Source organism: Rosa rugosa, chromosome 4 (genome assembly GCF_958449725.1).
Source record: "Rosa rugosa chromosome 4, drRosRugo1.1, whole genome shotgun sequence".
In the NCBI taxonomy this organism is placed as follows: Eukaryota; Viridiplantae; Streptophyta; class Magnoliopsida; order Rosales; family Rosaceae; genus Rosa; species Rosa rugosa.
Window position 1 is genome coordinate 53686972 of NC_084823.1, and position 26765 is coordinate 53713736.

General features: G+C 36.7%; 4 protein-coding genes across 8 annotated transcripts; all 4 read left to right on the forward strand.

The window, feature by feature from the left end:
* The first annotated feature begins 3242 nt into the window (after window positions 1-3242).
* Window positions 3243-7011, forward strand: LOC133742952 (uncharacterized). Its single transcript, XM_062170679.1, has 9 exons — window positions 3243-3389; window positions 3475-3600; window positions 4004-4124; window positions 4640-4768; window positions 4980-5089; window positions 5180-5333; window positions 5882-6085; window positions 6376-6639; window positions 6741-7011. The coding sequence occupies exons 1-8, from the start codon at window positions 3367-3369 to the stop codon at window positions 6622-6624; spliced, it is 1116 nt and encodes a 371-aa protein (XP_062026663.1). The 5' UTR covers window positions 3243-3366; the 3' UTR covers window positions 6625-6639; window positions 6741-7011.
* Window positions 7012-7263: 252 nt separating this feature from the next.
* On the forward strand, window positions 7264-11976 carry LOC133742951 (uncharacterized). The gene is made up of 10 exons (XM_062170678.1): window positions 7264-7484; window positions 7599-7721; window positions 8039-8159; window positions 8366-8494; window positions 8730-8839; window positions 8927-9110; window positions 10055-10258; window positions 10586-10813; window positions 10962-11115; window positions 11550-11976. The coding sequence occupies exons 1-10, from the start codon at window positions 7462-7464 to the stop codon at window positions 11642-11644; spliced, it is 1371 nt and encodes a 456-aa protein (XP_062026662.1). The 5' UTR covers window positions 7264-7461; the 3' UTR covers window positions 11645-11976.
* A 6163-nt stretch (window positions 11977-18139) lies between these two features.
* Window positions 18140-21774, forward strand: LOC133745492 (uncharacterized). Of its 5 annotated transcripts, none has more exons than XR_009863646.1 (9): window positions 18160-18345; window positions 18447-18588; window positions 18695-18753; window positions 18887-19086; window positions 19165-19223; window positions 20027-20125; window positions 20566-20628; window positions 20948-21022; window positions 21538-21774. XR_009863646.1 is itself a non-coding variant. In XM_062173574.1 (3 exons), exons 1-3 carry the CDS (start codon window positions 18163-18165, stop codon window positions 18724-18726), a joined length of 357 nt encoding a protein of 118 aa, XP_062029558.1. In that variant the 5' UTR covers window positions 18140-18162; the 3' UTR covers window positions 18727-19158. The 5 variants fall into 5 exon arrangements, 1 of the variants encoding a protein (XP_062029558.1); XR_009863648.1 differs by having other exon boundaries at window positions 18191-18345; window positions 19045-19086; XR_009863645.1 differs by having other exon boundaries at window positions 18172-18345; window positions 18695-19086.
* Window positions 21775-25546: 3772 nt separating this feature from the next.
* Window positions 25547-26365, forward strand: LOC133745250 (uncharacterized). The gene has a single exon (XM_062173307.1). The coding sequence runs from the start codon at window positions 25663-25665 to the stop codon at window positions 26122-26124; it is 462 nt and encodes a 153-aa protein (XP_062029291.1). The 5' UTR covers window positions 25547-25662; the 3' UTR covers window positions 26125-26365.
* Window positions 26366-26765: the final 400 nt, after the last annotated feature.

Genomic DNA, 26765 nt, shown 5'->3' on the forward strand with positions numbered 1-26765 from the left:
TTTGTTTATAACCCGACGGTGACGTTATCCTTCTCATCACGGCCGTCGGCTTATCTTTTTCGGTAAATAAATTACAATGGACTACAAAATAGTATTTTGGGTTTTTTTATTTTTTATTTTTTTTTATTTTGTTTCATAAAACATTTGGGTAAAGTTTACAAATAGTACACCAAAAATGGTTTACAAGATTTAAAAAATAATTAAAAAAATATTAAGTCAAGATTTTTAAGTTCCGTCAATTTTAAAATTACTTAAAAGTCATAATTTAGAGGTATGATAGTTATAGTGAGAAATTAAGAATATGTAATTTTGGCTAAAAAATTATGTGCTGTAAATCCACAATTTTTTGTGGAAAATCATGATTTCGACCAATTTTTTTTTTTTTTAAGTTTGGTTTGTTGGTTCTCATATGATTGAAAAAGTATACAACATCTTTCAATGTGCTTGACCTTGCTCGGGGAGGCACCGTTAGCCTCACTTGCATGGCCAAATGACTTTACAATTCTATAGTCCACAATTTTGAGGACTATTTGGCTCTTCAATGGTATGATATTGTTATCAATGTGCCGATCAATAATCTTTATATGTGGTTTGTTACTATGTCTTAGTGTAAAGAAAAAATACAGTCTTCATCATCGTTAATTATGATAATCTAATGAGATTCTCAAAATTATCTATTTTCACGGTACAATCTAATATAATTTGATCTTTCAATGTGCTTAATCTCGATCGATGAGGCACCATTAGTCTCACTTGCATGGCCAAATGACCTTAGAGTTCTATAATCCACAATTTTGAGAATTATCTGGCTCTTCAATAGTATGTTGTATGCTATTGTTAGACCTGTAAATGGATCGGATCGACCTAAATCCAAATCCGTTTACTTAAAAAAAAATTCGATCCAAACCCACTCCGTTAACCCGGTGGATCATTGATAGCTCGATCCAAATCCGTATCCGCCGGATTAACGGATACCCGATCCGCTAATCCGACCCGTTTATAATTTTAAATATTTTAAAATTTTAAATAGTAATATTAAATTTATATTATGATACCTCATAAGATATTAATAAAATATTAAAACAACATGAAAAGTATCACCAAAAGTAGAATTACATTATCAAAATTCTTAATGTTTCTTGGAATGTTGGGTGATGGACTATTCCTTATATTTCTGCAAAAAATTTGTATTAGAAATATAAAATGTTTTATATTATATATATATTTTTTAAAATAATATATTAATAAAAAATAATATTTTATTATTACGAAAACGAGCCGGATCATTAACGGATCGGATCGACCTAAATTCGTATTTGATCCGTTAAATAAACGGGTTAACGGATTCGGATCATTAATGGATCAACGGATCAAAATTTTTGATCCAAACCCGTCTAATAGCCACGGATCTGGAGCGGGTCCGGATCAAAATCAGGTTCATTTACAGATCTAGCTATTGTTGTCAATGTGCCGATAAAGAATCTTTACATGTGGTTTCATACCATGTCTTAGTGCCAAGAAACAATAGTTTTTGTTATGATGATCTAACGAAACTCTCTAAATATCTGTCTCATAATACGATTTAATATAATTACCACCTCAAACTAGGCTTGGGCACGGGCCGAGCCCGTTTCGTATTTCACTGGGCCCGGGACCGAGCCCGAATAGTTCGGGCCGGGCCCATATTAAGTTTTCAACATCCTGGGACCTGGAAGGCCCGGACCGTTAACAAACGGGCCGGTCCTTCAGGTTTTTCGGGCCCAACTATGAAATTCTGGAAAAACTATGAGTTTCTGGAAAAAAAAAGCCTGAAACTATGAATTTCTGGAATGGAGAACTTGTTAAGATGTTAAATCAAATCACAAAGCAGTAAAAACTTCCAGAAAAAGCCATAAATAATCAAATATAAGCCATCATAAGACATCACCATCACAATCACATTCAACTTAACAAATCACACTGCCCAAGTGCCCATTCAAACATTCAACTTAACAAATCACACTGCCCATTCAACTTAAACTCAACTTAACAAATCACACCGCCACCAGTCGCCGCACCGCCCTCAGTGGATGGATTCGCCGGCACCAACTGATTCCCAGAAGTAGCCATTTCGAACAAGAACGAACCTTGAGAACTCAACACATAACGAAGCAACCTTGTCCTATTATTGATCACCTCCACTGAGCTTAGCTTCCCCGGACCTCAGACGATGCTACAAGATGTCGGATAACCAACCCAATGAGCTGAGCTTCCCCGGACCTCAGACGATGCTCCAAGATGTCGGATAAGAGCCCAGAAGCATAGAACGACCAGCTGAGCTTCCCCGGACCTCAAACGATGCTCCAAGATGTCGGATAAGAGCCCAGAAGCATAGAACGACCAGAAGCTTCAGTAGGATTGGAAATCTGAAATTGAAATTGGGATTGGAAATCTGAAATTAGGGTTCTAAGAAAAGAGAGGCAGAGAGTGAGAGAGATGAGGGTTCTTCCAAGAAAAGAATTTCCAGAGAGTGAGAGAGATGAGGCGTTTAGCTAAGTGGGGGGTTTTTCTCGTTTTAGGGTTCGAAGAAAATAGAGGCAGAGAGTGAGAAAGATGAGGGTTCGAGGCGGAGAGTGCGAGAGATGAGGAGTGAGGGTTGTGATCACCTGTGGTCAATTTCACGGTATACTCAAATAAATGACCTATCACAGAGGGACATATGGCAGTAATGGGACTAGGGGCTTATACGGGCTGTAATCCGGGCTTTTACGCATTAGAGATACCAGGCCCGGGACCGGCCCGTTTTATTCATAAACGGTCCGGGCCTCAAATTTTCATCTTTTTTTTTTTCTCAAAGCCCGGCCCGAACCCGGCGGTCCGGACCGGTTCGATCCGGTTTTTCGGGTCAAAACGCCCAGCCCTACCTCAAACTATATCGGTAACTTTTTACTCTTTTTTGGCCAATATCAGTGATATGGTAACTTTTACTTTTTTTTTTTTTTGAGAAAATATAATAATAAGCCAAAATTATAAAAAAAAAAAATTCGTGTTTTTTATTTTTTTATTGTTTAATCACACGGTATCCGCTTTTTAGGTCCAGGTCCAGAGACTAATCCGTGAATATATTAGGATTTAACTCCAATAAGTGTCGGCGGGATTCAAACCCGGATATGGGGGTTCCACATCTGGAGGCTCTCACCACGTGTGTTGGTTAAAATTCCTTGAGCATATGATAAAATTCTCGTTAAAATTTCACCGGCAAAACCCGGAGCGTATAAAAGGCTGGCAGTTTCATAAACATAACAGAATCCCCCACCTCTCTCTCTGGCCGGAACGGAAGTAAACACGAAAGTGACCGACTACGTAAAACCATTGAAGAGCAAAACAATGAGCATCGAGGTTTTCAACAGGTACCCCCTTCTTCAATTCCAAGGGTTTCTCCACCGGTTTTGTTTTCTGCTTCTACATTTGTTGCGTTTTTAATCGGTTCTTCAGGTTTGTGAGGCTTGCGGCCAGAGCGTTCTACGATGACGTCACGCCGGAAAGTGATAATAAGCAGCCCAAGACTGGCCGGAGCGACAATAAGGGAATCGCCGTCGTGGTGCTCGACGCGCTATCGAGGTTTGGGAAGTTAAATTCTATTGCTTTGGAATATTGGAACCGTTTTGTGTTTTTGTAAATGGATTTGGTTTCTAAAACCCTGGAAGTTGAAGTTGAAGACAGTTATTAGTCATGGAGAATGATGTGAATTAGGTCTGTTCAATTTGGCATATGAGTGTGGGTTTATGAGCAACTGCTTTGGTTAAGAATTTGTTTTTCGTTTCATTAACTTAATCCGATTACTGTATTATGTAGCTAAATGATCCATCCATATATTTATGTACAGATATTTCTGGTTGTGTTTTTCACTATATGTGTTTCGTGGGGAATTCCGTGTTTGTGTTTGCGGGAGAACGCGTGCAAGCTCGTTTGCTTCCATCATTTGCTACTGCTTTTAAGTGATATATGGATATTTTGATGCCAGGCGACAATGGGTGAGAGAAGAAGATCTGGCGAAGGACTTGAAACTGCACCCCAAGCAACTTCGTCGTGTTTTGCAAATGTTGATGGAGGAAAAGTTGGTGATCAGAGAACATAGGAAAGAGGTTATTTTGTTGATTTTAGTTCTGTTGTTTTCTAGCTCTTCTTTATATCCTTCTGATGGATTTGTTTGTTGTTAATAATGTCCAGTTAGGCATTTCAAGTTTTCAAAAAGTAACACACCTAAAGTGTTAAAGACTGGGAAGAATATATACAAAAATCAGAATTGATAAATCCTAGGTATATGTATTGATTGCAGTGCTCAATATCCCTAAGAATGGAATAAACCATGTTTGGCTAAAGTGATGCTGGAGGTTCGAGGCCACTCAGCTCTCGTTGCACTATGAGTTGATAGGTCTAAGTTTTAATAAAATAGATTGCTACTACCTATTGTAAACTGTACGGTCTTAGGTTCACCACCAAACAATATGATAATGTAAAGCATGAACTCTAGTAATTTGTTCAAACTAAAACCTGCTCCTCTGCTTATTTTAGATAGGCATTAACAAGCTGCATGATTGGATGATCTGAATCCTTCATGTATATCTATTCCTTACATCACTTGATCTTTTTTTTGCAGACAGCTAAGGGTGTGAAGATTTTCAGTGCTGCGGTTGCTGCCACAGCCAATGGGCAACAACACAGAAAAGAAGGCGAAGAGAAAATTAAGCTGCAGACTCACTCTTACTGCTGTCTGGACTATGCTCAGGTTGATATGCAATATTTGCATTTTTATAATTTAGGCCTGAATTTAGCTTCCTAATTTATGTAGCATGATACTGGGTTAAGTTGCTCTTGTTTATTTCATTACAGGAAAGGCAAAACAACTCGTTGTTATTTTCCTTGTGTAACTTGATTTTTCTATTCTCATATGCTGATCAAGGATTGGCTAGAAGGCCTAAAACATTCTTGTTTTTCAGATATATGATGTAGTAAGGTACAGACTGCACCTTTTGAAGAAAGAACTGAAAGATGAACTGGAGGGGAAGCACGCAGTGGAGGAATATGTATGCCATAACTGCAGGAAAAGGTTTTTTAACAGTTTCTGTTTCTTCTGTGTGTTTATGTCTATGTTCCACGTTTTGATACTGGAATTATGAATACAAGCACAAATCTTTAGATACAACGCATTGGATGCACTGCAACTGGTTTCTATGGAGGATGAGCACTTCCACTGCGAAAGTTGCAATGGGATACTTGTGGCCGAGAGTGACAAGCTAGATTCTCAAAACACAGCAGGCCGAGACTGCAAAGCAATGCTTCAAAATATGGAGGTTTGTTGGTTTCTGCTTTTCACCTTATTTTTCTTGTCCCTGTTTTTCATAATAAGTATCTTATAAGCTTATCCTACACATTCGTTTTCTTGATTGTAATGTGAATCTGCTATCACCTACTTTTTGGATATGAGAATGCAAGGGAATACCTAACCGGGTTAATGTTCTGAATACTTCATGGCCAAGGGTATTCTGCATGGTTTTGTTTACAGTATCTTCGTTGGGTCTTTTAATCAACTTGTTGATGATCCTTTTAATGGCAAGCGATACCCATGCTCATGGTAGTGCTTCTAAAGCAGTCCTCCAATACCTTATTGTCATCTCTTATAAAGTAGGGTGTCATTGCTTACAGTGTGTAAGAAATGATGATTTCGCTGGGGTTAAACTCGGCAATGATTATTACTGCTAATAGTTTACTTAGCATTATCATCACTTTTTTTTTTGTCCTTTTAGTTGCTGCATGCTGTTGTCATTTAAGCTGATGTCTCACATGAACTATATTCCACTGCTATCATTCTTTTAAAGTTGATAAAATGAATTGGATGCAGGTACAGCTGAAGCCTTTAATGGAACAAATTAATAGAGTTAAAGATTTACCTTTTCCTGAATTTGGAAGTCTCCAAGCTTGGGAAGCCAGAGCAAGTGCTCCACGACTTGCAGAGAATAGTGAATCTAGTGCCATTGATCCCTCCATATCTTCTCATGGGCTGGGTTATGGTGGGACGCCCATGCCTTACGTTGGAGATACAAAGGTGATTCTTTTCCCCCTCCCTCCGGACTCTCAGTTTTATGTATCACCCTTCCGGTGAGATTAGGATTCTAACTACAGTTTTTTTGGTGTTGATATAGTGCAAGTACTTAAATATCATTTGGTGGGTATCTTGGGTTTTTATGGTCTTGGTTTCATGCTTTGCCTTTCTACATATAGTACTTTATGCATTTTCAGCTTTCTAAACGACGCTTTGCAGTTTTGACTTGATGAGGACAAGTCAAAACCGAAATAAACTTTGACTGTTGTTATAAACGTACTGGATCTTGGCAGGTTGAAGTTGTGTTTTCTAAGAATGTGGACAAGGGTAAGGATATAAAATCTCAAGCTGATAATACAGACCTAAAAGTTGTACCACCTTGGATGATCAAGCAAGAGATGACTCTTACAAGGGAACAGTGTGGAGAGGTCAGGCAAATGGAATCCTCACAAATGCACGTCTCTAGTCATCAGGTTCGTTGTGTTGGCATGAAGTCAGAACGGGATGAGGATGAAGGAGATGATAATGTTGACTGGGAATAAGTGGCATCAGTGCAGGTAAACATCACTGTGCACAATCAGTGTTCTATTCCTGATTTATCAACCTCTTTCATTGAGATCTTGATACGATGTTCATTAACTCTGTCTTCTTGGCACAGGTAATGCAAATGAAAATTACAAGGTCAATGACTTGAATGGCGAAGCAGATGCTACCGCAGAGGATAAGGGATGATCTAGACTGAAAGGAAGGTTGAAGAGCAAAGCTTTTTTGTCCTCTGATGTTTCTAAACTTCGCATTTATGGTCGATGATGACGTTGATATGTAGAAAGTTTAGCAAGTTATAATGTGAGGGCTGAAGGCTTTGTGAATGATATACATGGAAATGGTAAAAAAATCTAATTTTATTTTTTAGGATCATTTTCGCTACATCTCTCAGTGTTTGAACTCTAACTAGGGGTTCAAGTGTTCAACATTATTATATTTTGTTACCTTTAATAATCGGTAACTGATGGCTGACGCCGTAACGTAAAGTATGGCTGGTTAAGTAGGTAGAAAAATAAAGGGTTTGGGGACTAAACCCAACAACAGAAGGGCCGGCCATTCAGACCCAAAAGACCATAGCAAAAGGCCCAAAGAAACCAGAAAAGCAAAACAGTAGCCAAAAAATGTACGACCTTCCACTTGTAGCAAAATTCCAGTGCCATAATAATAGCTGAAAGCTCCCCTGGCAAATGCCGTAGGGCCTTAAACCTAACAGAGAGACTCCGATCTCGTCTCTCTCCTAGCCTGAGAAAATCCCCGAACCTAAAAACCCGAGTGCGAAGAACAGCGCTATCCAAAAAAACCGAAAGCAATTTCACAATTGAAATCCCTAGACCATGAGTATCGAGCCTTTCAATAGGTACCGATGGTTTTTCTAAATTCCTTTCATCAATTTCCCTCCAAATTCAACACCGAACGATTATGAATTTGATTTCTGGTTTCTCTGCTTGTTTGTGTTTTCAATTCGCTTCAGGTTGGTGAAGCTCGCGGCGAGGGCGTTCTACGATGACATAACCACGAAAGGGGATAATCAGCCCAAGACTGGCCGGAGCGACAATCGGGGAATTGCCGTGGTTGTGCTCGACGCGCTCTCAAGGTAGGTTCGTCAAGTTCATTTTGATTGGTTTGGAATTGTGGAGTTTCGAAAATTGTTTCGAGTTGAAACTAGGAAAACACACTGAATGCTAGCCTTGATCACTAAAAGATTTAAATTAGGGTCGATCGTCTGGAGCTATGAGCTTAGAGAAGGATGTTTAACTATCCGTAGGCATTGCAAATGAGTTGTTTGTGCATCTGTTTTATGTGAGGTGACTGTGTTTGTGCTTGAGAAATTGAGGAAGAATTTGCGAGCTGTTTGTTCCGTAACTTGCTTTGGTTGCAATTGTGAGTAATGCCTTGATGTTTTGGTGCTAGGCGACAATGGGTGAGAGAAGAGGATTTGGCAAAGGACTTGAAACTGCACTCGAAGCAACTTCGTCGTACTTTGCGATTTTTTGAGGAGGAGAAACTGGTCACTCGAGACCATAGGAAGGAGGTGATTTTGATAGAACTTCGTTATTTTCTTTGGTGCTTTTTTGTTTCTGATTGGTTCAATGCATCTGCGATTGCTGTTTATATAATTCTGATTCAATTTGTTGTTATTAGTATACATAATGCGATCAGCATGCTTGAAGTGTTAAAGACCGGGCAGCATATTAAGTAGTAACAGCATCTGTAACTATATATTATCGATTTTTGCAGACAGCTAAGGGTGCAAAGATATTTAGTGCTGCAGTTGCGGCAACAGCTGACGGTCAACAACATACAAAAGAAGGGGAAGAGAAAATTAAGTTGCACACTCACTCTTACTGCTGTCTGGACTATGCTCAGGTTAATTTCCTATGTTTGCATGTTTATATTTATGTTGTAGTTTAGTTTGACAACTGTTAACATATAAAGCATTTGCCTGATAACTGGATGATAATTGAATTGGTTAGTGTAGGCAAGATTTTTTAATATTTTTCCTTCTTTACCAGAAATGCAAGTTAACTTAATTATTTAATTTATCTGATCTTTATCAAGATTTGCCGTCTTTGGAAAAGGCCTTACACAAAATTTGTTTCAGATATATGATGTAGTAAGGTACAGACTGCACCGTATGAGGAAAAAACTGAAAGATGAATTGGAGGACAAGAACACAGTTCAGGAATATGTATGCCCTAACTGTGGGAAAAGGTTTCAGCTGTCTTTTTTGTTTATTTATTTTCGTAGTGTGTTTCTCTTTTTCATGCTGGAATTATAAATGCAAGCCCATATCTATAGATACAACGCTTTGGATGCACTGCAACTCATTTCTTTGGAGGATGAGTACTTCCACTGCGAGAGTTGCAATGGGGAGCTTGTGGCTGAGAGTGACAAGCTAGCTTCTCAAGATGTAGGAGATGGAGATAGCAATGCAAGGAGGCAAAGGCGTGAAAAACTGAAAGACATGCTTCAAAATATGGAGGTTTGTTTGGGTTTCGTTTTTTTACCTTTTGTTCATGTTTTTTTTTTATAATTATGATCTTATAAGTTTTCTGTTGACATTTTGTTTTCTTAATTTGCTAAAACATACCTCTGTGGGTATCAAGATGCAAGGGAACACTTAAAAGGGTTTAACAATCTGAATGTTTCCATGTGAAAATAACTTCATTTTATTAAATTTTTATGGATTGAACTAACCACAAGAATCATAATATTACATCCATTTTGGAAGGCGGAGAGGTTTTGAATTTTGACCATGTACAATGAGAGAATACAAGTTTTAAGAGTATCATGTAGGACTCGACCATCAAGTGAAAAAGTGAGTGGCTATCAATCTTGTGCAAGATCCATGTGGTCCTAGTAAATGACTAGGTTCACTATTACAACACGATCATTGAGCAAAGCCCCATCACACGGGGTACAAACATCATTATGACTACTGATTGGGTTGAAGTTTAGAATTGATCTCCTGGAAGTTGTGCAAGGTTTCCTGAAATAACCTGAGCATTTCATACGGGATCATGTATTTTGCATCTTGCTCCCCTAAATAGATCTGTTAAGATGGCCCTGTTGAGCACAATAGTACATAAGGTGTTTTCCATTACACTTGCAATGGATTATGCTGGTTCTCAGGAGTCATGTTTTGATTTAAGTTTGAAATTGATTTCCTGGAACGTGTATTATACGGTCTTTATGATCCATCTTAGAATTTGTAAGACCATCTCTTGACAGTCGAGGGTGTTGTCCATTACAAACAGTACTGGATTTACACTCGTCAATGATGATAGTAGCATTAGCATTTTTTGGTGTTTGTTGTTGCTGCTGTTGTCATTCAAGTTGATTTGTCACACAAATTGTTGCTTGTTATTGTTCTTTCAATTCTACTGCTGCCGTTCTGTCTGAGCTGATAGAATGATGGGGATGCAGGTACAGCTGAAGCCTTTAATGGAACAAATTAATAGGGTGAAAGACTTACCTGCTCCTGAATTTGGAACTCTCCAAGCTTGGGAAGCACGAGCACATGCTCAACGACGTGCAGAGAATGGAGAATCTAGTGCCATGGATCCCTCCAAATCTTCACATGGGCTAGGGTACGGTGGAACGCCCATGCCTTTTCTTGGAGATACAAAAGTAATTCTTGTCTCCCTCCCTCCAAGATTCAAGTTTTTGTTTTCTTTTAAAATTGTAGTTTTGTGCCTTATTAATTATATGGTGATGAAATCAAATGCAATTAATTTAATATCCTTGATCAGCACCTCAGGTTTACACTGTCTTAATTTCATGGTACGACTTCTTGTTTAGATGCTAATGAATGAAGTTGCACAATTAATTGTAGAGTGAGGGATATTTTTTTCTTCACCAGTTTGATTGCAGTTCTGATTTTTAACATGTCTGAAGTGTATTATCAAAGGACTGGTTGGTTATGCAGTTCCTTATGATTGAACTGGATCTTGGCAGGTTGAAGTTGATTTTGGGAATGAAGGCAAGGGTAACGATGTCAAATCAGAAGCTGATATTACAGGCCAGAAAATTTTGCCACCTTGGATGATAAAGCAAGGGATGAACCTTACAAAGGAACAGCGTGGAGAGGTAAAGCAGGAGGCAAAGATGGATGGCACTTTAGCAGCTCCAGAGTATTCAGATGACAAAAAGTCAAATGCTGAAGATAATGAGAAGGCTTTCCAGGTTTGTGCAAGCTTCTTTTTCTACCTTGATGTTACACCTCCCCCACCCCTTCACAAAAAAAAAGAAAAAAAAAAGGAAAGAATGTCGCTCATATTATGCTTCAATAAGGTATAAAACATCACTCATTTGTTTCTTCATTGTTCTATAGGATGAGTATTTCAAAGCCTATTACGCTGCTTTAATAAAAAGACAAGAAGAAGAAGCAGCAAAGAGTCGTCAGGTTGGCATGAAGTCAAAACGTGATCCGAATGAAGGAGATGAAGGAGAAGATAATGTTGACTGGCAAGAGGCTCCAGTTGCAGGTACAGGTCATTATTTGACAATCTATGTTCAATTCCACTTGATGTTTGATTTGAATTCTCAACCTCCTTTGGTCAAAGAACAATGAAAATGGCCTGTTGATATATACTTTCTTATTTAAAATTTCATGTCTAGGATAAAAATTCATTGACGATTCTTCTTTGATGTAAAATGTGATGGATTCTTCTTTAATGTGCTTGAATATTTCTGTGTTGCACAATGGTCTTATTGGCATCATTTTTTTTTTTTTTTGGGATTTTTTCCCCTACTCATTTGACAAGGCCTCCTTTCTAATACACACCCCATAAACATTGGTATCTTGCTGGTCGTTCGATGAGTTGAATTGAAGGAATTTATTTTGTGACTTGAATCAGTCATTGCCAGAGTTTGTCTCAGTTTGTTTCACTAACTTTGTCTTTTCTGTAAACCACTGCAGGTGATGCCAATGGAAATTACAAGGTCAATGACTTAAACGTCGAAGCCGATGCTACTGCAGAGGATGAAGATGACATAGACTGGGAGGAAAGTTGAATAGCCAAAGGCTTTTCCATTCTTATCCTTCTTTACAGCTGACTACGATCTAGGTCCCTCCTATTGTTGAAGTTGCATTATCTCTCAATTCTTAGATATTTCTTCCAATTGATGTATCAAGCACTGCCGATGTATAGCCTTGCCTTCATTTGCAACTCCTTGTGGTCGATCTCTGCTTGCAGATGTTTTAGTGAGGGAAATGCAACAGTGTGAAATAGTGCCATTATCCATTGAAGATTCAAGATTGTAAGGAGCTGCTTTGTTGGTTTTGTTAGGAATGACTGTAATTACTGATAATGTCATAGCAGTACAAGGAAAACATTCACAAAATACGTAACTTTGTTTTTTTTTTTTTTTTTTTTTTTTTCGTGTTTTTTTCATTTTTCAACACCGAGTTTCATACCCTTGAAAATACTAATCAATGGTGAAGAAAGCTTTTGGTAGAGTTATTATCAATTGCGCAAGAATTGTTGTACATTTTCATCACTTAGTCTTGTATTTTGGTGGGTGTTTCTGTGGTTGAAAGGGAGTAGTACATTAGTGGGTGGTTCACCTTTGAATCTTTTTAAGCTGGTAACCATCCTCATCTTCCAATCTTTGAGAACTGTTCCTTTTTTTTTTTAATGCTTTCTAACTATGTGCTTTAAACTTTTAAAGGTTAAGGGATTCCTAAAATGGAAGGTCAATATCATCGAAGTCGACAAAGTAGATGAGAAAAAAAAAAAAAAAAGGGATCCAAATCACTATTCCACGTGTCAAATATTGGTCAGATGAGTACGAGTATAGTGCCTAGCTGCCCCGTCTCCATGTATGAAATGGTCTACCGGTCTACCCGACAAGAGCCTCTCATTGTGCAAAAGGGAATTCAAAGTCCATCCCCTCTCCCGGAAGATATGCCTTTGGAGCTAGCTTGGTGTTTCATTTGCACACACAACCATAATGGATCTTTGTGTTTGGTAAATTGGTATTGGTGTTTATCAGTTGCACTAAAATGGGAAAAGGGGGTTTGCAAAGTACTTCACTTTTCAATTCAAAACTTTCACTTCAAAAGGTGGATCACGTTATACATTACTCATAGGCTGTGTTTGTTTACCAGAATCTGGGTATTGGGATTTGGGACATCCCAGGAAGGGAAACTGGTTCCCAAAGGAAAGGAAAAAGAGGAGGAAATTGGTTCCTCCCCTCCCCCCTCAGGAACCACTTTCCCAAAGGAAAGGAAATTGATTGCCAAATGTTGCAATAATGCTTTAATTTACAGTGTTCAGCAAGCAGTTACTAACACTATAAAGTAACTCGATAATCACTCACTAAACACTATAAAAAGTGTTTGGTAACAACTATTGATATTACCGAAATTCTAATTTCAGGAGTAAAATAAGAATTGGAATGGAAATTAGAGTTCATCCTCTTTTAGAATTTTCCTTAGCTGGGTTAGGTTGAGATTCAAACTTAGGAAACCAATAAAAAGAAAAGAGGAAGAGTAAAAGAAAAGGAATTGTTTTCTCCCATGTAACGTAGCGTGTAGTGACATATTTATAACATATATGTAGGCATGCAGTATATATAGCCAAGGGTGTGAATAAACAGTTGTTTTCATCATTGACTCAATATTAATCCAATCTGAAATTGAAAAATGGGAGCTGGAAGACAGCTTCAAGCCTCTGTTTCCAAGCATGAATATCGAACTTTTATAAAGTCAAACAAGCTAGCTACCACCCCAAATATATATATATATATATATATATATATATATATATATATATATATATATATATATATATAAGAGAAGAAAAGGAGTGAGTCAATTAAGATCATAGTCGGTATTAAGGAAATAGGGAAATGGAAGTAGGAATTGTCCATAGCTATTGTTTGTGTGTGCTCAAAGCTAAACCAGACTGGCTGGGAAATCCAGAAACCAGGGACCCTCCCACATTATATTGTCTTGCGGTCTGTCTTGCTTCAAATCTATTTGCAAGCAAACACCTCAGTGTTTTCATGGAGCTCCTGCCAATGTTCTCTCTGAATTAGAACTATGTATTTCTTTATATATGGAATCGGAATTAGGTCGACCTCATCCGGAGTTTGCAGGTTGATGAACGAAGAAGTAATTAACTCTCATCAAATAAAGTATATATCAATTGCCGGAATAGTCAACTGCACTTGTGTATTCAGGGATTGACTTTCGGATAGTATAGTAGACTACACATGCTAACTTCACGTAATTGTAGATTAACTCCCTAGCAATATAAAGTTTTCTATTACGGATAGTTATCTCCCGGTACAAACACGTCAACTTCATGTAGTTGTAGACTAACTCTATAGGTATGAAATTTGTTACAATGACAGTCTATCTCTTGACAAATATAATCATAATTGTACTATCTTTCTAAATTCTAACGATATTGAGTTTTTTAATTTCCACCACTATATTTGGGAAAATTCATCGCTGACATATATATTACCTCATCATTACGTCAAGTTTCATTTTTACAAACCCAAAATTCCTAATGCCACTTAGCTAACCCAGTAAGTCATGATGTGTATAACAGTAATGTCACAGAATCACTGCCCCTGATATAAACTCACAATATACAATTGCTCAAAGGTTTGACCATCCAAAATTCCCCATAAATTGAAAAACTTGCCCTAATTAATTTATTGGTTGCTTGAACGCAAAGGGAGCTTTCATTGGAAGAAGAATGGTCGACAATGCTGCCCCCCCTCTCCGCATCAACTGGCCTTTGCCTTCACAATTCTCATCATAAAATAAAAATCATCATCAACCTCTTCTCTGAATCTCTGAAATCTCTCTCATACTTGAAGCAAGCACAAGCCATTATAGCCAGCCCATGTCAACCTCTTCTCTTCTCCTCCATTAACATTTCTTGTGCTCCATCACATTTAAGCTGTCAAACTTCCAGAACCCTCCACCCCCCATTCTATTGATCATCATCTCCAAAAGTATATACACAAACAAAAACCCCACTACATTTCATCAATCAAATTCTTTCTTTCTGTTCTAGCTCCATGCACTGCCACTCTCTTCCCCACCATGCCTTCCAAGCTTTCTCATCTTTTTAATCTCATTCTCTACCTATCTTTGCTCTTCTTGTTCCTTCATGGCTGGTTCCATTTCTCTAATCCCAAGCACAGCACCATCCCCATTAACACGAGCAACCGGAAGATATTGAATACTACCAAATTCAACTTCACGCCATTTGTCCACCGGCGTCAACAACGCCAGCATCACCAGCACAGACATTCCCCGCCGCAGCCGGAGCCGGGCAGAAGCGAGCTCGACCCTCGTTATGGCGTCGAACAGCGCCTTGTACCCACTGGTCCAAACCCATTGCACCATTGATGATGAGGTTCTTTCATTTTTTGCTTTCATAAGCTTTTTGTGTGTTCATGCTATTGTAATATTCATCAACTTCTTTATTTCTTCTTCCTCTTCTTCTTCTTCACCAAAAAGGGGAAAAGAAATCACATAATATATGTCTAGTGATCGAAATGTTCATGAAATTAATCCAGATTTATTATATACTCCTCATTTGGATTCAATGTGAATATAAGTCTAATGTTATGTGAATGAGTGCATAAATTTGATTTTTAAAACTATTTTCTGTGCCAACCTTTACCTTATCTTTGGTACTTTAATTATTTAATTTTTCAATGTTTGAAAATTTCCATTGAACTACGGCCATTTCACTATACGTGCAACATGTTGATGGATCTATCATTGAAAATCTTGACCAGAAATAAAGGAAATCTCACTGCATTATATACTTGTTCTTGCCGTCATATAGTTAATTAATATTGCTAGCTAGGAAAGCAACTAGAGTGGTTGTGACGGCACGTTATGCCATGGGAATCGGAGTATGAGCAACACTAGAGAATAATAATATATGCTATAACAGTACTTCATATTCATGTAGAGAAAGTCCTTTCGTTTGTATATATTAAGGTCTATATCCGTATGCATGAATAAAAAAAATTTATTTTCTTTTAAAATAAGAATTATGACCTAATTTTTTTTCGAAATAGACGTGCGTAAAGCAAGAACCTGGATAATGAAAGAGCACACTGAAATCTTGAATATGATAAGAGGCTTTGAAATTCATGTATTAGGTTTTTACTTTTCTATTAACATGATGCAAGGCATTTCTAGAAAGGGTTGACTTGAGACACAAAATTAGATTTAAAAGGGAAAATTTTCTCACAAACACATGCTGAGCAGTAATGGGATATTTTCTCAAGACTTCTAGGATTCTTCTGGGTTTTTGTGAGTCTAATAGCTTTCCAAAATGGGGGTTGGTATTTCAGAGAAAGAAAAGTCAGAGTATGTTGAACCTCCATGTTAGACTTTGAATTGCCATATAATTTGCTGGTAATCTGAAGCTAACACGTGAGCTAACATCATTGGAGATAATTAGACATCCAATGGAAATCCTCTGATTATTTGCAGTGTGAATGTGTCATTCTCCAAATCGGAAATTGGAAGAGGATTGGATTTTGAATTTGTTCATGCATGGTTGACTTTCTATCAAAGGACTGAATATATCAACTGCAGCATTTTTTTTTTGCTCTGTGTAGCATCTTAAAATTAGATAGAAAAGAGAGAGAGAAAAAAAATTTATAGAACTCCTTTAATATTTTAAGAAGTATTATTCCTCTTTTCATCGGAGAAATAAAATTATGTATAGTGACACAATCGACACTAACTAAAGAGTACGAAATTCGCACCCCTCATCAAGAATGATTGCGGTGTTTGCACCGGACCATCAACAGTTGCGGCGGTTCGGAGACTCCACGTAAAGGTTTGGCGCGAAAGGCTAGGGCTGGGAGTGGCAGCCTTCAAATGGATTAACCTATAACCTATTAACGAAAAAAGGATCAACCGACAACAGCTAGAGCAATGAAATTTAGGCCCAAGTAAAGCCCCACCAGGAACAGACTAGTCCACTGACCCTAATATTTATTATTACATTTTTTTATTTTATTTTAAAGGAGACCCTAATATTTAATGAGGGTACAAATATGCAAAAGTTCTACTTCTACACTACACCCTCCCGATGTTCCATAATATATGACATCATTTTAACTATTCCTGTCATTCTAAAACTCTAATTATTTTAACTTGTTATCTAAGCTCTAATGAGTAATTCATAACATTAATAATCTTATACTAATATTAGGGTTCCTCTTTCCCAATTACCAGCCATGTTAAGATTAAATAAGAAAATGAAAATTATTGAGTAATATCAATTAATGAACAAAATGAAATATTTGAAGCAACTCCATTTGGGCTTACATTTTCAGTCAATTGGGTATAGGCCCAAGTTACTTCACTGGGCTAAGAGATAGATAGCCACAGTGATAATTAATGATTATAGACATATAGCCCAAGTTACTCCACTGGGCTATGAGATAGCTTACCCGAGTGATATTCTATGATTATAGATATATAGCCCAACTTACTCACAAACGCTCCCATTTGATTATGGAGAGTGTGGATTTCACTCTTCTCATTTTACAATTCAAACTCATTTTTCTATTTTTTGTTGTAGTTCTTATAAAGATACAAAAGTTAAGCTACTAAAGATAATTAAAGTTACCAGAAAATGAAACATGGAGTGTGGATTGTAAAATGTAGTGTAAATTTCAATCTCTTTGATTATTAAGCTTCTATTACTTGGTTATTAGTTTTAGGGAGAATATCACAAATTGTAACTCAACTTTTACCTATTAGACACTTTGGTCACTCACTTTTTAAATATATCACTTTGGTCACTCAACTATTACTCTGTCAATCACTTTAGTCACTTCGTTAAATTTTTTCATTAAAAAAAATTATTTACCACAATATTAATGATATTTTCGTCCAACCAATTATGAAAAATTGAGAAATCTATATTAGAATGATTGAGAGAAGTGATTAAAGTGAGAGAAAATGCTCATTGGGTGACTAAAGTGATTAACAGAGTAATAATTGAGTGACTAAAGTGATATATTTGAAAGTTGAGTGACCAAAGTGTCGGTGAGTCATAGTTGAGTGACCATTTGTGGAATTTTCCCTTTTATTTATTTTTTTTGGCAAGAACAGTAACTTATACCAATTGAAACAGCAAAGTTTATACAAAAGGAGGACCCAACTGGTCCATCCAATACAAAAAGAAAAAAAAGTTAAAAAACAAAGGCACCGAAGAACAACAAAGCAAACTGAATGTGCTCAAACTAGGCAAGTCCATAACTTAAACCACCAAAAACAGCAATCCAGATACCAGTGACTCAGTGAGAAGAACGCATGCAGAAGTATCATCGACGCCATCGTGATAATAGTTGCTAACAGCATCACGATTCACGAGGCGGCAACATCGAGAGAACTTGAGAAGGATTGATGACACTTTCGATCAAAACACACCCACCCTTCATTATTTCATAAATTATACTATATATTAAAGCTGGGTTTCCGGTTACTGTTACTAAGCCGTTTTTTATCGGCTCGAGCCGAGCCGGTCATGGACGAAAAGACGATTTTGCCCCTGCGTGCTGTTTCTTCCTGGGTTGTTGCTCAGTGCGTGTTTGTTTCTTGCTCCGACACCTGGGGTGTTGGTCAGTGCTGTGGTGTCTACATTACTTCACTCCACAGAGAGTTAGATAGTGAAGGAAGTGGTGCTGAGAATTGCGCAACCGATTTGCGGGTAATCAAAAATGGTGTAATTGCTGGGTCATAGGTTCTGCATGTTGTCATTCCGTTCGTTTCTGTTCGATTGTGAAAGATTGTTGGGTGTTTTTGTGACAGATTCCTGGGTGCGTGATTGATTTGGGCGAGGAGAGGGAAGGCGATTCTGGAGGAAACGGGAGAGAGAGAGAGAGAGATCGCTCGCGAAAGGAATATATATCGGCCTTAACCAAAGACTCCGCTGCTTCACCAGAGTGTCAAGGTTGGTTTTTGATAGCTTTAATTTTCAGTTTGAGTCTTTTATGTGTTTGAGTTCGAAATGACTTTGGGTTTTAGCTGATTGAATTGAATTTTTGTCCTTGGTTTAGGCACGGAACCAGAACTTGAAAAAGAAGAATAATCACCAGGACACTCGGATCGTTTTGAGGTATGTGTTTTTCTCTGCTTTGCTTCCTTTTGTGGAATTGGATCCTTCTGCCGAGCCGGTTGGTGGAAATCACGTTTTCGTCCTTATTTTGTGATAAGGACGACACCGACGTCGTCTAACTCGACTCTTCCAGACTATCATCATCTGCACTCCTTTTTTCGCTCTCCCAAACCTGATACACCAGAATTGATATCATCCCAAACAATTATCATCCCAAAATCTTTTTCAAATCCATCAATCGTATCTTACCGGACCAACAAAATTAACTCTCCCCAAATCTCTGTCCTCAAGATCAAAAATAAAGGAGCTTCAAATTCTTTGCTGATTCATAAGGTTAGTAATTCAATTTCATTTGTTTCCCATAATTGGAAGAGCTGGAGTCATCTGATTGGTAATATATCAAATTGACAGGGCAAGAACGTAGATAGCTCAGAGAAAAGGAAGAGGGGGACGGGAAGCAGTCAAAATCGGTAATTTTTTTTTCCTTTGAGGTTTTGGGTTTCCTGTGTTTGCATGCTTTTGGGGATCATTGAATCCTTTGAGTTTTTGGGATGATTGATTGTATGATCACACTATTGGTCATTACAGAGTGGATCTTTGTTTAATTTCCTGCATACCTACGACTAATGTTCCATTTAGTTTGGCTCTTCTCAATTGAGTTCTTGCACTTTTCCACTATTGATTTTGTATTTTAAGTCGATTAGGGATAATACTGGTAATGATTTTGTTCATATTCGAATTCTGATTTTCTTAGCTGGAACTTTTAAGATTATATTTGTTTCGTAGAGAGGTCGTGATTTGGATTCCAAATCAGCTCAAACTTGAAAAATTGGTGGATGATACTGAATTTTTTCATTTGTTGACAGCATAGTAGTTTTAGTCTTTAGGTTAATCTAGAATTTTGATTGCATAGACTTTAAATAATTGCAAATTTGAATGAGTGAACACGCAAGCACATAACAAGGATCAATTATTTGGATCGCTTTTCTTGAAAAGATTGTGGGAACTGATCATAGTTTTTCTGCTTTTATAGTTATCATGCTCTGAACCATATTTAGCACAGAGGATTCTGAGTTGTGAATTCTTCGAAGCTCTTTTATATAAGGATCCTGTGGTACTATGTCTTTATGGATTCTGTATTAGACTAACTTGGGATCACTTTTCTTGGAAAGATTGTGGGAACTGATCATAGTTTGGTTAGACTAACTTTCTGTTAAAGTTAGTTTTCGAAGCTTTATGATTAATTTTCAAATTTCATTGCTATTTTGTTTAGGTTTTCTAAGTTCTATACAAAGAAGTGTGTGCATTATTCTTCTGCCGCTGTTCCTGTGTACATTGTTTGGCATTATCTCAGTTTCTTATTCCTATTCAGGTATGTGCTTCATATAGAACTGATATGTTTATATTCGTATTCACTGTTGGTCATGATGCAGATTAATTAATATTATGAAGATCAGTTGTTAATTTACTTATCATGTTAGTTACTGTAGAAGAAATAAACTGCAATGCATTGTTTTCAGTTTGAACTTGATAATTTTTTGGAATAAAGTTAAGAGTCATAGAAATGTATCGTCTCATGATTGATTCTAAAGATGTCAAAAATGATTGAAATCAGATAAAAAGTTATACTATAGTGAAATGAATTTTAAAGGGAGTAATACTTTGTTTAGGAATTATCTTTTTAAATACTAAAGTTTTCCATCAGTCACTCATTTTATTTATATTCATTATTTTGTTTTGTATATTGTTTCGAAAATGCAATATATTGGAAATCCTCTTTTGACTAATATTGGAAATGGTTTCATTCTGCAGATATTCAGGACAGCGTGCTGTCAACTTCTTTAGCTGTTTTGGGTTCAAATATAAATTTTTCAGGTTATTTGTTTATAGTTATTAAAAATTTCTCTAATTTTTTTTTTTAAATGCCTGCTTTTCAAATGCCTTACAACTCTTAAACTGTCCTGCCTTTTGTTGTGATCTTTAGTTACTGGTAGTTTGAATCAAATAAATATGCTGATTAACTGCAAGCTAAGAAAGTCTGAATGGAAAATTAATAAATTATATATCTATTATTTTAAGTAACCTTTAAATATAAAGAGTAGAATGATATGGCCACAACATTATCTAAGTTTTCAAAAAATTTAGTTCAAATAAGTGTTAAACTTAACCATGTGTGACTTTGGTTTTCTTTCAGCAATTATCGGTGAGAACAACAAAAAAGGAGCATATCTTCTCACTTTTGCTACTGCTCATCCAACTCAATTAGCAAGTGAGTGGCTTTACTACATATTTATATCTGTATATAACTATATTTAAATTGATTATTTTCTTAGTCATTTTTTGTTGATCAACACTAAAACTTTCTTCCGTGTAAACAGTCCATAAATTTCACTTTAGATTCCTAATCCCCTTCAAGTTATTTTCTAGGAAACTATTTTGGTGCTTTGTTTTTAAAATTGTCATGCTATTGTTTTATTCCCATGTTCAGTCTTTCATTAGCTAAAGATTATTGATAACTGATACTATAGAAGTAGGTTATGACATGAGTAAACTTAATGTTAGATCTCAATGCTTTGGTTTTGCCACCTTAGGCTGAAATTTTGTCAAATATATGAAATCGGTTAAGTGGTACATATGAAATCTACCTGCTCTAGAAGCACAACAATACTGCGAAAATTAAAATCAATCATCAAAATTTTGACCACAATTGATTTTGATTGAGATTGAGATTTTATTGATTTCGATAGGTCATTAAAAGGGTTTCCATGTTTTTGTTTTTTGCAGCCAATGGAAGAGATGAGTTTTGCAGGCAATGGAAGTCTCGCTTTATATATAAACATGAAACCCAAACCAACAACCAAGGCCTCTCCATTTCCAGCTTATAAGGCTTTTGATTTTGCTGCGGTGACATGCTGTGATAGTTACTTTTCCATTTGCCCATTTGTTGATAACATCCCATGTATTTCAACTAATTATCGTCTTACAATTTTGCTTCAATTCACAGCCTCTATCTTCCATTCATTTCGGCACAGTTTAGTTATTTTTGTTAACCAAACTACACTCAAACTACATCAATCTTTAAATAATGAACAAAAAATACAACTTTTTCTCCCGCAGCATCGCGCGGGCTACCTTTCCTAGTATAAATAAGAACCTGGTTATCGAGTCATTTAATTCATCAATATATATATATATATATATATCTAACATAGATAACCAGGATAGATTGATAGAGAATGAGCCATGCATGTTTTCAAAAAAGTTGAAACTGCAAACGTACGTACCGCAAGTGTGTATGTATATAGGTATTATAAAGTCTGAGGCGCCACTAATGAGTTATGAAGTTTGAATTCAACCTATAAACTATAAAGAGCCACTTCTCATGCATATCTATCATGTATATCAAATTTTTTAAGGCACTCTAGCAAAGACATTCAATAGGACTTGAAAGCTGGAATGAAGCTCTACCACTCACTGGAGCAAATGTCTTTACTTTTATTTTTCATTGTATAAATTATATTAGAGGTTTTAAGTTATAATTTTTTATCTTATCGAGAAAAAAAAAAGGCAATGCATGCGCCATTATTAAAGCCAAAGGAGCATAGCTCACCCGGCATCTCCAACTTCTGTAACATCAAATTAATTCAACACTATATTTTAAACCATAAGTACGTTGATCACTGAAAATTCTTGATAATATTCCATCTCCTAATTATAAATCCAAGTCTTTCAACCACGCACTCTTCCTTTTCCAGTCAACTTTGCCGCCAAATAATTAAAATTATATGATCAGAGACCTCTGTATAAAACAATTATGATGACATTGATATACACGTATAAGTTAAAAGCTTGTCACAAGTGGAAGTAGAAATAGAATCTTGTGAGAGCGAGTGAATAATAGCTAGCTAGTTTACCTGACCAAATATATATACCAACTATTGGAAGCTAATCTGTCCATTCAAATTAATCAAATCGACCAAATCGATCTGCCCTAATACTCTAATAGTCCTCTCACCGGCCACATTATCATCAAAAGTTCAAAACTCCAACGTTGGGAGTTTTAGTGGCTTAACATTGTTTTCTTCATAAAGTAAACAAGGTACAAGATTTAGTACGTGATTGCCTTTAGGCCCTTAATTTGGAAGATGACGTGTGATGATGACTAGATAAGGTTAAGCTAAATTAGGGCGGTGGTCCATATATAGGCGATTAGAAGTCTCTATTAGGTTGGAAGTTTTGTGCACAATCATGAGTAAACCGATATTTGAGACTTAATGAATTAGTGATAGTGGATTTCATCCCAATTAGGGCTCAACAAGTTGTTCAAACGTGTTGTGCAGGTGGCCAAACCAGAGCAATGATTATTGATTAATGCTCGGTGACCTATTTTGAAAAGCTAGATGGGAATGAAACTACGTTTCAGAATCCATGTAACGCTAATTAGTTAGTATTATATATAGTGGTCTTCGAGGTTTAGACTCTCGAATTTTTTGCATCATTAAAAAAAAATATAACAACACATTTCGATCAATCTAATAAAACATGAATATTTCACGATCATACATAATTCTAATTAAAGCAAAGTTTGTGATCTCTTTATAAACTCGCAAATTGTTGCACCATTTGAATGATGTAAAAGCATTGTTCCAACACCGGTACCATTGTTTTTGTAACTAAATTCATAAGTCCATCCCTCATATACGTACATATACATATACATATACATAATATAGATAGCCCTTCTAGTGAGGATCCTTTTTTTGAGTCTTTTTTAGGGATATGGAATTAGACTAACTTTTCGATCATATTTTGGCATCCTAACCGTTGAGTTTTTAGGTTCTAATGTATAGATCACTTCTGCAAAGTTTCAATCAAATTAATTATCGTTATTCGTTAAGGCATTCAAAACGGCGACTTAAGATTATAAGTATAAACAGTTCAAGTTTGACAGATTTGGTTCGTCTATTGATTTAATCTAATTTGATACCTTAACAATCACCGATTTGGCTGAAAGTTTGCAGAAATAATCTACACATTATGACCTAAAAACTGAACGGTTGAGATGCAGAAATGTGATCGAAAAGTTGGTCTAATGCCCTATCCCTAAAAAGGACAAAAAACGAAATTCCTTAGTGGAAGGGCGCTATACACACATATCTGCATACGTATACGAATATACGATGGCATGGTCCATGAACATTAAACTATTAAACAGACGAAAGATCATGAATTGGGACAGTTACGAAAAGTCTATAGGAGCATGGGAAGGGGGAGTGGAAGACCGAGTCAATATTTGATATCTGGGTCCTCGATGAATGAGATACACAAGTTCTCCGGTTGAAATTCCCGAGTCCAACGTCAGACCTCAGCACCATTCTGACCCCAGTTAGCTAAAATCCTAAAACCGAAGACTTGGCCATTCATCTCTATTCTATCATCAAAAGCTCTACTTTGCAGACATCGTTAAGTACCTCAGTGAAACAAGTTGCGGGTTGACTCAGCCACCACAATTTAGTTGCATTCCAAGATAGTAAGGTCTTCGATCTCTCTTTGTTTAATTTATTATATTTTGAAATTTGAAGATAGTATTAGCCATAACTATTCTCAGCCCACCATGCATTATATTATTACACATAGAGCAATAAGCACGCTTTAATGATTTGAAATTTGATAATCAAATGCCTCATTTTTATTTGACTAAAATAGTGCTTTTTCAGGTTATCAGGTACCCAAAACGTTGATTCATCCAGAAGATAAATTACTAAATTAATCTTGTTTATCAATTTAAGAAAGTTTGTAAATACATTTTAAACCATTAAGGAAAACAATTTCAAGTTCAACATTATAGGTTTTTCTTTCTTATATTAAGGAAAAAATTAATCTTGTTAATTAAATCACGAAAGTTTGTAAATTCATTTTTAATCATTAAGGAAAACAATTTCAAGTTCCACAAAATTGGTCTTTCTTTCAAATTCATTAGTATAAATTAAGGAAAAAATTAATCTTGTTTATCAATTTAAGAAAGTTTGTAAATTCATTTTTAACCATTAAGGAAAACAATTTCAAGTTCAACAAAATAAGTTTTTCTTTCTTTTTCATTAGTATAAATTAAGGAAAAAATTAATCTTGTTTATCAAATTAAGTAAGTTTGTAAATTCATTTTTAACCATTAAGGAAAACAATTTGAAGTTCAACAAAATAAGTTTTTCTTTCTTATTCATTAGTATAAATTAAGGAAAAAATTAGTCTGTTTATCAAATTACGAAAGTTTGTAAATTCATTTTTAACCATTAAGGAAAACAATTTCAAGTTCAACAAAATAGGTTTTTCTTTCTTATTCATTACTATAAATTAAGGGAAAAAATCCAACCAAATTGATAAGAATAATGACAGTTCCAAATACATGCAACTTTTGGGGATTACTTAACAGAGTTTTTGGGGATAGAACTTACCAACCAACTTAGTGGTTTGTGCTTATCAAGAAAGTGCAGGACACCAATCCCTTAATTAGGTGGTGAGTGAGTTGTGATTAGGATTACCAACATTTTCATCCAACCCTATAATGCTCTCTGCTTCTTCTTCTTCTAGGATTACCAATAAGCATCCATCATTTTCATCCAAACCCTATTATATATCTCCCTTCTAGTCCTATAATACAGAAATGACCAAGGCAGAGGAAGTCAACCCTAGAAGCTAGTCACCAGTCCACCCCCTTTAACCCTAAATTCTCTAACCAGAACAGCAAAACCAGCCACCGGCTATACCCGGTCACCTGCACGCACCCCCTTCTCTTCTCTTATATATGATCACCCTAGAAGCCAAGTCTTCTCTGCCAACTGAAAACTCACATTTCGTTTCCATTACAAAAACACAAAACACCACCCGTTCTTCCATCCTCCTCAATAAAACATGGTCCGTCGGCTCCGAACAAACTCCGAAGCCGACTCGGACAGCTATCCGATACGGCTGAGCTCGAAGGCGAGGTTGCTCGCCTCCGTCTCGGCCCTCATGGACATAGCCAGCCGCCTAACCCATAAGCTCAAGGCCAAGCCTATGATCAAGACTTCGTCGTTGAACAGGCCCAAGCAGCTGATGGCGACCATAAGCAACAAGGCCATCACGTTCATGCACCGGAAGAAGGTGGCCGGCGGTGGTGCGGGACCCAAGGGTGGTGGGGCCCTTGAGGAGGAGGAGTGGGGAGACGGCGGGGTGTGGCAGCGGTCGATTCTGATGGGGGACAAGTGCGAGCCGTTGGATTTCTCGGGCGTAATATATTATGATAGTAAGGGGCAGCAGCAGAACGGGGCTCCTCTCAGGTCGCCACGTGCGAGTCCCTTGCCTGGGTACCTGGAGAGGGCTCAGAAAATCTGAGCGGAGGTCTCAGTGATTTCTTCACCCGAGGGTGCTGTTGGTTTTTTCGTAGGTCACAGTCGATTTTCAATTTGGAATTTTGGAATTGGAGGTTAGGAGATTTTAACATTTTGTTACCAAATATGGTTTCCTACTCTTCAAAAAGAAGAATTTTCTTGGCTTCACCCCTATTATATTGTGGCATAAGCAATTAGTGGGTACAGTGTTATTATATGGAAACATTTTGTATTTGGGATGGCAAGCATGTGATTTTTTTTTTGTCGCAACTATTTAAAATTGAAGAAAAGAAAAATTCACTTTTCTTTTCTTGATTAAAGGAGTTAACTTGATGTGATAGAGCTCATGAGTTATTCCGAACCAATTTTTAAAGTATTAATGAACTAAATTATCATTATTTCATCGAAAATAATTCAGTTAATTCTGCTATTCTGCTGGACTTTCACTAGCAGTTTAACCACCATTTGATTAACGCTAGTTTCGTACCTATATTGTCTATAATTTTCATAACTAAAGCCTAGTCTAAATATAAACTAGGAGGGAGAAATTTACCTCAAAAAGTTTCCAGCCAAAATTTTCCAATTATGCTTTCTCCCTCCAAATACCTATTTATTGTGCATGGTTAGCAGCGTTTGAAACGCAAG

Bases quoted from the DNA above. Each gene is read 5' to 3' on its own strand.
- LOC133742952 (XM_062170679.1), top strand. From the start codon at position 3,367: ATGAGCATCGAGGTTTTCAACAG. The intron at 5,334-5,881 runs GTTTGTTGGTTT...AATTGGATGCAG, and splicing joins CAATGCTTCAAAATATGGAG to GTACAGCTGAAGCCTTTAAT. The intron at 6,086-6,375 runs GTGATTCTTTTC...GGATCTTGGCAG, and splicing joins CTTACGTTGGAGATACAAAG to GTTGAAGTTGTGTTTTCTAA.
- LOC133742951 (XM_062170678.1), top strand. From the start codon at position 7,462: ATGAGTATCGAGCCTTTCAATAG. The intron at 7,485-7,598 runs GTACCGATGGTT...AATTCGCTTCAG, and splicing joins AGTATCGAGCCTTTCAATAG to GTTGGTGAAGCTCGCGGCGA. The intron at 11,116-11,549 runs GTACAGGTCATT...AAACCACTGCAG, and splicing joins GCAAGAGGCTCCAGTTGCAG to GTGATGCCAATGGAAATTAC.
- LOC133745492 (XM_062173574.1), top strand. From the start codon at position 18,163: ATGGACGAAAAGACGATTTTGCCCCTGCGTGCTGTTTCTTCCTGGGTT. The intron at 18,346-18,446 runs GTAATCAAAAAT...TTTTTGTGACAG, and splicing joins ATTGCGCAACCGATTTGCGG to ATTCCTGGGTGCGTGATTGA. The intron at 18,589-18,694 runs GTTGGTTTTTGA...TCCTTGGTTTAG, and splicing joins TGCTTCACCAGAGTGTCAAG to GCACGGAACCAGAACTTGAA.
- LOC133745250 (XM_062173307.1), top strand. From the start codon at position 25,663: ATGGTCCGTCGGCTCCGAACAAACTCCGAAGCCGACTCGGACAGCTAT.